The 15,131-nt window shown below is 37.3% G+C and overlaps 1 protein-coding gene across 4 annotated transcripts in view; it reads right to left on the bottom strand.

Moving 5' to 3' along the window:
- RXFP1 (relaxin family peptide receptor 1) overlaps window positions 1-14,538 on the bottom strand; it is a 50,426-nt gene extending 35,888 nt beyond the window's left edge. For 2 of the 4 annotated variants that reach the window (XM_009677144.2, XM_009677146.2), the window contains exon 1: window positions 14,295-14,538. In XM_009677144.2, the coding sequence (XP_009675439.2) occupies window positions 14,295-14,343 (49 nt within the window). In that variant the 5' untranslated portion in view covers window positions 14,344-14,538. Of the gene's footprint in view, window positions 1-10,505; window positions 10,642-14,294 lie in introns of those variants that run through there. The other 2 variants (XM_009677147.2, XM_009677148.2) reach the window with 2 other exon arrangements.
- Window positions 14,539-15,131: the final 593 nt, after the last annotated feature.

Below are 15,131 nucleotides of genomic sequence, written 5' to 3'. Positions count from 1 at the left end.
CACGAAATCAAGACGGATTCTTTCAGCCGAAGTACAATTACAGCACCTACACGTGTGCCGAGCAGCAGGGACAAAGAACCACCAAGTGGTTGTGTTTAAACTTCAGCTACCTGTCTTTGTTCCCAAATTCATGCCATGCAACTTTCTAACCTAGGCAGATCTGTTGCTCTGAGGCACGTACTGCTAAAGCAGTCATCCGTGATCCCTCCTTTAGCCTGAGGATAGCGGGTGATTTTTCCAGCTAGTCTTTAAATGACAAGGCTAATTTAACACAGAAACTGCCAAAAGTTTTCTTATTCAGAGGGATAAGTAAAATCTGGCTTGTCTCCTGGTGTAAGGTGGTAAAATTGTCTCATCTACTGCATGGGTGCAGAATCACTGTGGAAAGAACATGACAGCCCTCTTTCTCTAAGCTCTCTCGTAAAAAGAAATAGCAGAAACGCGTTTGGGCAAGCCAAAAGCAAGATATTCACAGAGAACATGTTTTTCCTTCAAAGTAAATTGATTCATCAAACTCACTATTTCTGTGTATTCTTCAAGAAATTCCATGAACCCTTTAAAACAGATCCTCATGTTTTTGGGTCACAAATCGTCTATGACAAACCAAACAAGGGAACATTTATACACACTGGAAGAACAATAAGTTAACACAAGTAATTGTAGCTTCCAAAAGACAAATGAATATGATTCATTCATGGAAATAGAGCAAGCTGATTAGACAGAGTCAAAAGCAATTAAATTAATCAAAGCAGTATGATTCACTGCTTAGTACTTGTTAGTCACATCAGTGTCAATCATATTGTTGTAGCCTCAAATAACGTTATATCGTAATAGCAGGAAAATACTCTCACATTTTACTAAATTTTATCAGATGAAAACCGAATGTCATAAATTAAGTCAAAATGACTCAAATTTCATCAGCCAAACAATCCAATATGTTTTTCTTCCCTTTGAAGCAGCTACCAGTTCGAAAGCGTTGAGGTTGAGGAAATGCAGCTATTTTAAAAAGCAGTCCTCAGAGGAAGAGGACTGAGGCATGACTACGGTACTGAAAGATCCACCTTGTGCCTACTGGGATGGAACTACAAAAGCCTGAGAGAAACTTCAAGCAGTCTGGGCTATTGCCCCGCACACACTCTCCAGCTGGAGATTAGCCAGGGTATTTTAAAATCAATATAATAACAACATATCCCAGTTCCCAAGATTTAATGTAGCTGAATTATTTTCAGATGTTTTAAATTCCAAAAGAAGATCATGTTACTGCTGTTGATACTGAGCAAAAACTAATAGAAATAGGTATATATAAGAAAAGATTGAAGTGCTAGGAGATGGAAGATCAGCATAGAGGAAAAGGAGCTGTCAAAGACAGAATACCAAAAAGCATACTTAAGATGAATAGCCAAAAAGAGACGCTTGGACTTGATTTTAAATTAATTTCAATAGTTTGATTTATGCTTTTTGAGTAATTTTTAATACTTTAACAATTACCAGAGTAGTCAGGAGGTTTTCTGATGCTGCCTTTGCGCTTATTTTAAATACAAGTTTTTCAGAAAGACTGATGTATATTTACCAAATGGTAAGGATTTTATTCCCGCACATTTTAGTTGCTATACTTTTGTCTATATACAGTGGCAAACAGGCTAGAACAAGAGAGGACTAAAAATTTTCTTTTGAAATGACTGTCTTAAAACAGAATATTTTCTTAGACTAAGCCAGAAAGAGTCAACAAGGAAACATTAAAGAGCTGAACTGATTTTGCCTCTCATTTTTCACTAGCCTGCATACTTCGAGATGAGAGTAGATTAAAAAATTCCACTTCTACTGAAATTTATTCTAAGGGCATGTGAACTGGCTTTCAAAACCCTTTACTGTCATATAGAGGAGAACTCATAGGACTGTAACCATTATTTTCAAAGATACATCATCAAAATGAGGATATAACACAGGTTCAGAACTATGAATCCCCTTAGGTTAAAAGAGAGATAATTAATGACTGTCAAAGAATGCTGACGCAAATTGGTTGACCATCTCTAATCAGAAGTATTTGAATGGCCAAATGGCAGAAAAAAAGATATGAGAAGATCTTATAAAGATAATAATTTTTAAAAAAAAATTAAATTAATTTTTAAAGCTGAATTAGCAGTTCCATTCTGAACTGTTCAGCATCTTTCCACTAAATGAGACAAGGGTATCTTTGAACAACTTATGATAAAGACCAAGACAAAGTTAGCGCAGTATATTTCAGGATAAAAATTTGAAGTTAACTTCTATGTGCTTCTAACTTGTTACAGTTTTACCAATGGAAATGCATTTTTTCAGCATATAATTTTATAAAGACTCTAAAATTGACACTTCTTTCATGAAAATGTTTCTAATGATCTCTGTGAATAAGTAATAGCAATCCTGTCTTATTAAAATTATTTTATTAACATTAAAAAGACCCTCGATAAATAATTCATTAAATCTAAATTCTAGTCTCATACAAGAATAAAAATCAGTTTATGTATTTGAACTTTAATGCTGTTAACGTACAAGTTTGGACTAACTCCCTTGTGCAAAAATTGTAGACCAATATACACCTGGCTCCAGTGGTTATTACACACATTCGTACAGGCATTAATCCCTGAGGCAAAGCATGAGCAGCTTAAACGATTTCAACATCTGTACAGGATCTCCACTGGGATATAATCAACTGTTATTACTATAGTGCCTTCTCTGTGATTTGCTCCTCTCCTCCTTTGCCCTGCATAAAATAATTTCTAAATATCTGTGTAGGCACATGCACCATGTTCGTAATTTCAGACTTTATGGGGTGTAAATGACAGTGCTGTTTGTTCAGAATCCCAAATAGCTGCAACAATTTCATTTCTAATACACCATTTTTTAAAAAAATATTTGGGCTGCAGCTTTTCTGGCTAGACCTACATTTTCAGTTGCAATTGCATTACATTTATATTTTCTTGGTAATATCAGACGTAATTGCAGGAATGTTTAGCACTTGAATTACACCTGCTTTGAAACCTCTGTTTGGCAGCTCTTCACTGCTCTTAGTAGCAATTCATGCACCCACTCTGAAGTTCTCTTCTAAAGTAGTCTCGTAGTCTGTAGCATCCTGTTTTGCAAATGCATGAGGAGACTCAAAAAGAGCCTGTTCTGTACCATGATAACGTTCTGTGGTCTTTATGTACGAATGTAAGGTTCTGATTTTATGTTTCTTTCCCACGTGAATTGAGATCGACTTTGTCAAATGTTTGCTTCCACTAAACACAGTATAGCACAAAGGATTTTGGCAAGATACATATATTATGACTGCCTATATTGCGTGCCGATCTGGTCATTATCCTGAATTTTTCTTTCATATTTTATCTTTATGTCTTGCTGTGCATTTCAAAATGCTTTAATTTCATAAGCAGTTCCCAAAGCACAAAATTGGTACCATCTTTTGCAAAATATAGACTCCCTTCTCATAGCAACCTTACTAAACTTAGTTATCAGTTATGCCACAGATAATTCAGTCTAATTAATCCAGCTATGGCACTGGAAGATCCTCTTTGTCTAACTGCCAGATAAATCAGCTCCAGGGACAGTAACTGCTAGTAGAGTGATTTAGACTGGTCACACAGCACCTTGCCAGAGGATTTGGCTCCTATACCTTTCATTAATTTGTCTTTTTGTTTTGTTTACATAAACATAGAATAAAAGGATTCTGAAGCACAGAAAAAGGTTAAAGAGCTAATATTAATCGAAAATGCTCCAATATGTAATTAATTTTATCCTGAAACTCAAGTGATGTGAGGCATTACCACAGGATAAGGGTTTAGCACAACGTCTAACAAAGATGCAGATGAATGAGCAGAGACAAACCTCTCTGCCACTCCCATTCCCCTCTTCTTCCTCCTCCCTCCCCAAATATACGCAATTTAAGTTATATCTGATTATTACTTTAGCTTAGAAATATGCTCTGTTATCTTTGCCTTCTGATAGCATTTCCAATAAAAATTAGGATAGGCTTTTATTTGGCCTGCGGTTGTTCTTATGCTAGTATAACTCCTTCTATTTCACTAATTTCTTTTTCACACTGGTGCAATATCAAGTCTAAAATTGGACACATGCAACATTAGGGTTTTGTTCAGAAAGACTTAAATATAAACAAAAAATGAAGGCAATAATGCAAATGCTTCAAATATATTGGGCCAGTTCATACCATCCCATATGAAAGGCCCCAAAAGGCAATAGCTAGCCATCAGAAGCAAGGAAAACTCCCCTCTCTGGAATTAACACTTCCCCAAAGCCACTGAGAAGATAGCTTGGGCTGCTTCTTGGAGGTTCAAAGACAAAAGAAATCTATTTCAAATGATCATTTTTTCACCTCTGAAACACCACACTTATAGGAGTTAATGTTTTAAACACAAACCGAAAAGAAAAAAACATCTATGAAGCTTCATACCAGGAATAGTATTTCTGATGTTTTGTAATCCCAGGAAAAAAAATATCCTGTTGAACTTAAGTACATTATGTTAGTAATTAGGGATTATTGTGAAGAATTTCACTTCACATCTGTTGCCTTGCATAAGTTAACCCAGGCAACCATATGTAATTGTAAAGTGAGCAAAAGTGAAAAAACAGTTCATGAAGACTAAACTGTTTACATTAAAAAATAACAAAGATCTGTAACATGTCTCTTGAGCTTCCATAAAGAAGAGGAAGATGCAGATGATTTCCATGAAACACTGGTATTACATACAGACGAGTTTTCACACGTGTATGGCTACATGCACGTGTGCATGTAAACAAAATCCAGGAGATGATACAAAAAGTACTTGTACTGTAGCCCTAAAGGAAAGCTGCAATGAGAAAAGTAATGAAATTAGAAAGGTAATGAAGAAGGAGATTGCTTGCTGATATTCTAATCTTAAGATATTTTGAGAATATGTTATTTGTAAAAGAGCAGAATAGCAAAGAAATATTTATCATTAACTTCTTCCCCTAACAGAAAACAGTCTACAAGATCTTAACATTTTGCCTAACCATTTAGGTCAAAAAGGATAAAACTACCTTCCTTTCTTTTCTTTTTTTTTTTTCCTCCAACTAAAATCTGCATGACTTAGCTATAACTTCTTTTCCAACTCTGGTATCCTCTTTTGACTGAAAAAAACTCTGAGAGAACGACATCCTGCCATCATGCTACTGGCAAAAACCTTCAGGGTTTCATAATGGTCAATACAACTGTGGGATAAGGTAAAGAACGGAGGGAGAGAAGCGGAGGGGATTTTCTTTCTCTGTCTCCACCTTTCACTGTTCTTTAGACTCTTTTGTTAGTGTGTGGCTTAAACTAAGCAAGCTGCACAGCAGGCACAATTTCAGAAACCACAATATTCTTCCTCTTCTCCCAAGTTAATACAACTTTACATAAATCTTTATAAAATAGTCTCAGGTAAGGTTTCTCTATCGAGGACTCTAGAGAGTTAAAGGAAAAAATTATTTTGGGAGTCTTACTCAAAGCATTTGAAATATGAAACAATCTGTTTTTTCATTCTTTGTGTCTTTAACAAAGGCTAAAAGCATTTTTAGTGATAGTTCTTACACTGGAATTAAGCCAGCAAAACTTAAAATGAAGCTCTGAGGTATACTTAAGACTAATGTTGTAAAAATGAAAAATATATTCCGTCTTGGTGAGCCTAAGACAAGATTATCTGATAAATTTTATTTATTCACATACTTTTATTACTACTACCCATTTATAACTATTAAGAATTCAAATTTAATTTTATAGAACTACAATTTCAAAATTAGGATGTTGCTGTGTCCTATAAATCTTTGAGGATCCATGCTTCTGAATTATTATTATAAAAACTGAATCCTCTTTGCTCTATTCTGAGGTAAAACAATCTCAAAATATTTTAGGAAATTTGTCTTTTAAGAGTTCATGGGACTATTTTCCTAAAAATCAAAAAGGTGACATTGTGCTTAAATAAATTATTCTTGGATTCTGGCCCACGAATATTCAGTTCTGTCTAAAAATCACAAGATTTCCAATCTGTCCTGTATTTTACAATGACTAAACCTCATTTGCCACTATAAACTGGGACACACTTTCAGTTAAAGTGCTACAAAACAGCAATCTCAAATTGCTGACTTTCTTAAGGGGGATATTGCTGATTAGCTGAACTGTGATCTGTGAGATCTGGCTTATTTCTTCTTTCACAGACTATGTAAAGATTTACGTATAGATTAAGATTATCATACGTATAGGTTTTAAGATTATAACCTTTAGATTATATAAATATTATTAATGTATGTAAACAACTGTTGCACTACCAGGGTATCAGTTTAAGTTATCTGAATATTAATTGGACACAAGGCAGTTAGAAAAGATAATGAGAAATTACATCCAGAAATTTTTCTCTGTTTTAGAGGCAGGTTGGCAAAACAATGGAATCACATTAAATTCTGATAGATTTAGCCTCCAAATTGTCTATAACTGCTCCTTGTCTTCCTTTCAAGCCCTCTCCAGATAAATCAACACGCTGCGATGCCTATTCCCAACACTGAATGTTTCTTGTCTTCAGCAGAAATGAAAGCAAGGTCTGTGAAGCATAGCTCCAACTAGAGCAGTCTACTGCTACGATCCCTTTCTAGGACGGCACGCTAGGCAGGACACAGAGCAGGAGCGAGGAGAGGTCTGTTCTCACAGTGATCTGCTGTATCATCCAGACCTTGCTAGGCCTTTTTGTTACCTTTTCCCTACTCATCCTTCCTTCTGTCTTGCCTGCTTAGACAGCAGGCTTTTCAGCGCGTGGGGTTCAGGACAGAGGCTAGAAAAATGCAGCCCTGATCTCGGTGGGGATCATAATATTTTTATTACAATAGCATTTTATGATATTAGAACGGTGACAGAGAAAAGAGAATATCGGAACACAGCTTTTACCATCGGCTTTGAAACTTATGTAGTTAAATGCTGTGACAGATATCTCAAATTGCACACAAAAGGATGCAAAAGGACTTCATGATCTAAAGTCTACGGGTCTGTATATAGGATTACTTTTACTGTCTACTATATCAAGGGCTGTACCACGTGCATTTTTGTAACCAAAAGATCCTTACTCTATTTGAGCTATAGGATGACCTACAGTCTACTGAGTCGAGAGAGAGAGAAATGTGTGTGTATATATATATATATATGTACATAAATTTGTAAACTCCTGACGCTTCTAAAATATACAGGATATTGCTCAACATGTCTGGACTGTGCATCTTAAAAATTCACATCTAGAATGAAGAATTTGTACTATACACACTTTATTCCAGTGAAGAGTTAATTCCCCAAAAGAGTGTTTTTGTGTTACCACTAATCATAGTCTGGCCACATTTACTTTTTTATGGGTTGAACATGGCAATCGTGTTAGGAGCAGGAGTAATATATGTGTAACTTACAGGATTCTAGAACTTAAAGCAATTGTTGACACGACTAATTAGCAAAATTAAATTCTTTGTAACTGAGAATGGGTTAAAAATATCTTATAGATTCTCCAGAGCTGCAGCTCCATAGATTTAAGAACTGCTCTACTGGGCAAGAAACCGCTTGGTTAAAAGAAGATATGAAAACAGTAAATATATAAATGAAAGCTTTGAAGAGAAAAAAAAAGAAAAGAAAATAGTGATAAAAGTTGAAAATGTGTAGATAGGCATGCTAGAGAAATCATCAGTACTTAAAGAATTTAAAGTAATTGTTTTTTCTATAACATACTAGGAAAAAGAAAAACCTCAGATGACATAAAGGACTTCAGAGGGCAGAAAAGCCTAACTGTTCAATACTCATTTCTGATACGCATTTGGAAAGAAGAGAGTGATTGTATTCTCTCTGTATGACAATGAAAATCTATCATCTGGGAATGGAAATACCTTCAAACCAGCCACAGGAGGATTTTGAAAGGAATTAGCGGAGAAACACTTGGAAATTAATGTTAGTACATAACAGGCTTTGAAATGAAAAATATGAAGAAAATAATCAAAAGACTAGAGGCTTACAATGTATTTCAAATATTGGAAAAGAATGAAAGTTCTTGTGACTCAGTATGTCCATAGTTCCTTGGTAAACCAACATAACAGTTAATTCACATGTCTTAACACGGAACTGGAGATCAGAAAACAGTGTCAGGAAGCGTACTCTCATGGTAGAGGGTCCTTCTTAAACAAGCTTTTAAAAAGGCAGATCATGTTTACCAACTGTGCTACTTAACTTACATGGACTTAGCAAGGCATTTGACCTATGATCACATGGCTTTTAGATTCATTCTTACAGTCCCTTCTTCCACACAGTGCCAACTTTGGACTTTGGATCTAAGTAGCAGTTTTGCAGATAGGTCTCAAGTTTGATGGAAGGAAGCTATTCTAACAGCAGGTTCCAGAGAGGTGCCTGTCCTCTCCCTTTTTTTTTCAATTGCAGCTGAAGAATAGAGCAAAATTAACCCGAAATACACACATACACACGCACAAACACACACACAAAGAAAATCTTTGCAAGAATTGTGTCCTTTCCCCATGTTCAGCACTGCACGGACCATCATATCTGTAACTGGAGAAAGACTGTTCTCCCAAGCCAGGTGAGTGCTGTTATTTTCTCTGCAGAATTAAGGAGAATTAATGTTCACCCGCTTGGTTAGACCTATGCATATCTTATATCAAGTCTCAGTTATTACATGGCCTCTGCCATTCTTACGTCTGTAGTGGCACTTACTGTCCTCTGGGAGGAAAGAATTCCTTTACTGAGAATAAATGTTTTGACCAAATAAAGCCTTTAGGATTGCTACAAAGTACTTGGGTGGAATGCAATGGCCTGTGATATGCTGGACCAGATGATTTAATGTCCTCTCTGGATTTAATCTCTACTAAGGGAACTCATGTGCACTAGTCCTTAGGGGTCAGTGTCAGCTGCTACCGTCAGGCTGTCCCTCCCATACTGACTGGCCATCCTCTTCCCCCGACAAAGGGTCTACAGGGACAACTTGCCTTCCTGGGTCTAGCTCTCCCTGACAGGCCACAGCTGATGGCACCAGAGTCTCTTTCAAATGCATTTTTTTTTTAAATTAGTTACACTTGTTGGTATCTTGCCCAGTCATACAAGTCACCTTGACACTGGATCTCTCCTGTGAGTTGAAGGCAGCACAATAGTAGTGAACATGATATTGTATAGTACTTTTTTGCGTACGTATAATCACTTCTTTATATCATACATTCTCTTTTTGTCTTGGCTGTCACAGACTTTCCAGTTTCTTGTTTTGCTTACAAGAACTATAAGCAGACCAGTTATTAGCAGCATACTTTGAACTCTGTCCCATATTTTTAAATTTCATACTGTGACATTTCTGTAAATGGCCCTCCATATAGTACTACAGGTGTTAGACTTTGACCAGTCTTCTGATGGATTACTGACATCCTGCTGATTAGTCTACTAACCACTTAGAAGTTAACACATCAAATTCCTCATTTTTTTTTAGTTGTACAGCTACAATAATTAGACTTCCCGTTTTCAAGTCATCACAGATTGCTTTAGATTAAAGCTTGGAATATGACATTGTTGCTCAGATGGGAAGCTGAAACACTGACAAATGTATGGCAAGTGTTTCTGATAATTTTAGGTTCCTACTTTCAGAATCAGCTTTACAGATTACTGATTATAGTCACAGCTTTCACAGATTTCAGTGGCAGCTGTGAAAATCAACGCTGCTGTATCAGGATTATCAAGCCGAACAACTAGAAAACCCACCATAAAATTATTATCCACTTTTGAAATATTCAGAGCATCACTAACTGGGGCAAGAGACAGGAACAGAATTCAGCTTCCCAAGGCAGAGTTTGGTTGCCTGCATCACATGGCCATCATTTTGTAATCCCTCATGCACAATTTATCTTCCTCTTCTGCAGTGAATTAAGCATAATTCACTACACATTTCTGACTCATTCTTAGAGTCTAGTCCATGAAGCAGAGGTTCTTGTGGAGCTATAGCATGAAAAAAAAGTACTACATGCACATACGCCAAATGAAGGTTCCACAGTCCATCTTGGTTCTTAATCACCGAGTTTGCAAAATGGTAATGCTCTTTGATACAGGCAATATCCTAGACCATTAAAAGAGAAAATAATTTTTTTTCCAACATTTCGTAACATGACATCATGCTACATCACTTCAGCTTTACAGACCTTCGAAGCTAGAGGGAATGGAGTGATTTCATAGCAATGTCTTCTGAATAGAGGTATATAACGCAGGAGGAGGAGGCACTTTGCAACGGGACAGTAAACAATAAGATAATCTTGGGCTTCATACCAGACTTTGGAGCATTTGAGCTGCCAAGCTCAGTTCCTCTTTCTGTTCAAAGACTCATCTCTACCTCACCCTGGCTCCTTATCCCACTTCTGTTTTTCTTGTCTAATCACTACCCGTTTCCCATCCTCTCATCTCCTCCTTTCAGCATGGGTTCCTAGTTCTGGTCTCAGCATCTACTGACCTTTAGGCAGCCTTAGCTTCTTCTCTTAGAGCTTCCCTTCCTTGCACCTGTCCCACTTGACATAATTTCCAGTCTTCCTTCTTCAATTAATTCATTGTTCCTTGCTGGCTCCCTTTCACACAGCCCTTTTGCTCAAGGCTCCCCCTAAAAAAGTTCACATTGCATGTAACATTTCAGAGCAAATGGTTAAAGTCTAGTAGAGCTGTAAGTTGGTAAGCACTAAGTATTATTAACGAAGAGGTGAGAAGAGCAAACTTACTCATACAGTAGTTCCAGGTAGGCCAGCCTGTACAGATAATACTATTCTAACTTTTAGAGCTTGAATTTGTCATTGTATAGACCTTTGCCTCTAATTAAAAGTTGGAGGAAGTTTTCCTCTGGAAATCTAATCTTTGTCTCTGATTTCTGTAAAGATGCTCATTTTCACTATTTATAGAGAGATACAAGATATACATTTTTCTTCTGGCCATAAAGAAGCCTATTAGGTTGATACCCAAGTTAAATAAAATCAAAGAGAAAATAACAAAAAATTATTATTACAAAGCTGGTTTTTTGAGCTTTACGAAAGGCTGAAGTAAATACTTCACTTTCCTATTTAAAAATCTGGAAGGGGTTTGACATTTGTTACAAGTGATGTGAACAAGAGCACAATCCTGCATAATCAAGAACTTAGGTTTCTACAGATAATTCGAGATGGTTTGTTTCCTGCATTTGGAAATCTAATTATACCAAATGCATTCTGTCAAATATAAAAGACCCTGGCCTTGAAAACAGCTGTCATATGTGCATGAAACACAAAAAGGGCTAACAAGCTGCAGACAGTTTTAAATAACTTTTCTTTTTGGTTTCGTAGAGAGGATAGGGGAAGAATCAAAAAAAAAAAAAGAGAGGAAGAACAGGAAGAGGAGAGGGAAGAGAAACTCTAGGCACAAGCAGAAATAGGATCAGAAAAGTTCAGGTAGGGGCACAGAGCATACAGATAGACACAGGGTTAAAATAGTAGCTGCAACTGTTTTCCCATGAGGAGCCTGTCAAATTCCTTTTGTTATTCACTTTGAATACTTTCAGATACTAAGGTTCCTCTATTTTGTTAGTGGTTGATAGACAAAGAGTTTGTGGGTCTGTCACTTAACAGCCAAAGTCTAGGAGGACAAAGCAGTATCTGCTCCCAGAAAGCAAACCAAAGTGACTCTGAAGAGATACATCTGCACCGTGGTCACTGCAGCAATTAGCGAGCGCTATTTTACTAATGGAGAAGATGTGGCAGGACCCAGTGCAGTGCCAGCTACGTGCCTAGCTTCTCAAGGGGACTTTGCCACCAGCCTTGCAGATGCGTGCCCTAACCACTGATTCAGTGCTCTCAAGTCCAGAATTTGAGAGACTGAAGTTTACTTTTTGTGATCTTACCAGTTGATACTGCTGTGCTGACAAGAGCTCTGGTATAGATGCTGCTTTGTCATTGAGAAATCCTCTACTTTCATAGCATATTCCACATGGGAAAGCAGTCAGCCATAATAAGCTGCTTTTCCACTACTTGCTTGCTTATTTGCTTTTATTATTATTATTTTTTATGAGGAAGGAAAGGGATCAATGTAGCTGTTTGGGTAAGAGCTCATTTTCATAGGAAAAGATTCAATAAAGACTTCAGAGGAGGAGGGTAAAGCAAAACAGTAAGGTTTTGTGTGTAATTTTAGCTGTTCAATGGGAAGCTCTACGCAGACATAGATTGAATGGAAACGGATGAGTCAGGTAAGACGAATTTTTGTCAGATAGATGTTTCTGTTTTTATTTTTTAAAGATTCAGGAGCATCTGGGAGCTGTAGAAATTTAGAGAAGAACGATCTTCATAAACAAACTTCTAGCTGCCCACAAATCACAAATTCAGATTCCAAGCACAGCTATACTTACTGCAGGTGTGTTTGTTGTAATATCAGCTGGTCTAAAGAGTTGAGCAAGGTTTATATCTACTCCGTGGATGAAATCAGCAGACTTGTAAATGTGGTGGCAATTCAGATTGTTGGCTAAAACTTGAGAAGGCAGTGAAACTATGAATTGTGCATTAAGTGAGGTTAGGAGGTCACTAAAGGAGAACTAATTTTGTTGCAAAATAGGGCACTGACAGGTAGCAGAGACTCCAGGCACACTCACGCTTTAAAGAGAGAAGCAGTGGAGTCACAGATTAACAAATCTGGATGAGCCATGTGGTTTCCTTATAAATGTTTTAATATGCTATGTGATAAGCCAATAAATACCTCAAAAGGTACTTGTCATCTTAACTATTAGAAGTCATTAGTAGTCATTCAGAGTCCTCACCTGCAATCCTGTCTTGCAGTATGCCTTAACATATTTCAATAGCTTTTATAAATTCTACAGCTGAGATTAATTTAATTTAGCAAAAATTATGCCAACAATGATTTGAACAATTACATCTTGCATGAATGTGTCAATATTTTCCTGTTTTGATATGGCAAATAGTAATGTAAGAACCTTTATTTGTTTGAAATCCTTAAGCTTTTATTCTGCATACCTCCAAGCATTACCTTTAAATATTGGATTACTGCTCATGGATAATACAGATGCGTATGAAACCATACTTTGCTCACAGGTTAGTAAAGATCTCATTATCATGGTCTGTTTAATTCTAAATATGTTAGTATCAGTTTTTTCATGTTTGCAGCTCACATATTATGCATTTCTCCAGAACATAACAGAACTACTTAGAGTTGTTCACAGATTTAATGGAGCTTTGCAACCATAAGAGTAACCGAAAGTGAGGGTCTATTTCCCAGACTGATAGTGAAGGCAGCATCCCGTATAAATCTTACGTTAAGTAGTGTATTATGCACAGGTAATTCCAAAAAGGTTTAATTCAAAAGCAACTGAGAGCAAGCTGTGGTTGAATACAACGGAAGGTAGCAGACTTCAACCTTACGCCCTTACTTACTAGTGACCCTTTGTAATATCAACTATTTTGTTAAACTATTTCATCTGGAAAAATTACTAAAAAATGATTTTAGTTACGTAGTACAACAATAGTTGTATTTTTTGGTATAAAAAGTGCTACTTGAAAATGATAATCTTTAGGAAAATCCAGTGTGCAGATCACTGTTAGCAGTTCTATGGGGAGAACTGTACCCAAACAGAATGCAGCACTTAAAAACAGAATATTCAAGTGGAATGAAGAAAACATTACTGAACAGAAAGTCAGGTAAAAATCCCACCATATTAAAATGATTTGCATCTGAAGGAAAACTTAAATTTAACTCAATCTCCATCTTGCATACTACACTGCTTATCAGGCTGAATCAAAGGTAAAAATTCTTGATACCTGAAGCAAATCTACTTTTCAAAAAGAACTACCAATTCTAATAGCACTGCATTGTATCGGTTCAAACTACCGAATTAAATCTAAAATGTGGATTTCAAGGTTTCTGAAATGAGTCAGTTCTGTAAGCACCTTCATCAAATATTTACAGCAATTATTTATGCAATGTTTAAACTGTTGCTTATTTTTGAAATTTCAGCTCATTAGCTCACTTAGTAACTCTCAGAGCAGCAGATAGAAAAATATTTGATCCTTGTATGCAACTAGTAACCTTCAGAGACTGCATTGCACTTAGATTCTATCAAAGACCATGTGGTGAAGAACTGCAAAACAACACCGAGAAATCATATGCATTCCAGTTTTAAAAATCTGCCACTGAAGTTTGTTAGCCATCTGCTTTGCAATCTATTAGTTCAAAAAATGCCCCAAAACAAAGAAAAAACCCGCACACCACGTCTACTTACCCTTTGCTCCAACAAGCAAGAACATACAGAGGCAGCAGTAAGGTGTCATAGCTGCCTTTCAGGAGTGCAGTGAACAAAGCCCCTTAAATCGCACAGCAGCCGCCGCGCTGCTCGTACGCTCTGCTTCTGACAGCGGTGCGCGAAGCAAGCTCCCTTCTCTGCCCCTGCCGCCTCACTTGCTTCCTCTCTCCCCTCCTCTGGCACACACACATGCACACACGCACACGTTGCCGAGCGGAGATCGGGGAGCAAGCGTCCGGGGAGAGGCAGGCTGGGGTCCGCCGTGCCCCGCGGCAGGCTGCGGCCGGGCTGCGGGCGCGGACCCAGGTCTGCCCCAGGGACGCGGGGCTGCTGCGCGGAACCCAGGCGATCCAGAGGCTTGGCCCCGAGCAGCCCACCCGCCGGTTTTTAAAAGCCGCAATACTGGCAGAGGGCTGAAGAGAACGATTTCATTTCGGCAAATCAGTTTGAAACTAAACATTTGTTACAGTTTAGATAAAAATTGATGGTTTCTCAAGTAAGGGGAAGTCAAGTTTATAAACACAGTCCTTTTGTAGCAATCCGGTGACTCACTGAAATACAAAAAAATTTACAGGGTAATTTATTTCCAATAACAGCATGCCACTTTGTTTTCTTTAACATTGGTCATGAAGAGTAGTCAATGTGTATATACGTATAAAAAAAATCGGAAAGCGGGAAAGAGAGGGACATCCAAAAGTATCTACTGTATAGGAATAATATTTTTTCATAGATTCTCTCCTTATCTACATCCTCTGTGACTTTCCTCCTCTGGCCACTTTGACCTTACTGTTCTCAACAGATCATGCAGGCATTATC

Source organism: Struthio camelus, chromosome 4 (assembly GCF_040807025.1).
Source record: "Struthio camelus isolate bStrCam1 chromosome 4, bStrCam1.hap1, whole genome shotgun sequence".
In the NCBI taxonomy this organism is placed as follows: Eukaryota; Metazoa; Chordata; class Aves; order Struthioniformes; family Struthionidae; genus Struthio; species Struthio camelus.
Note: the sequence above shows the minus strand (reverse complement) of the source record. Positions and strands in the feature narration are given on the sequence as shown.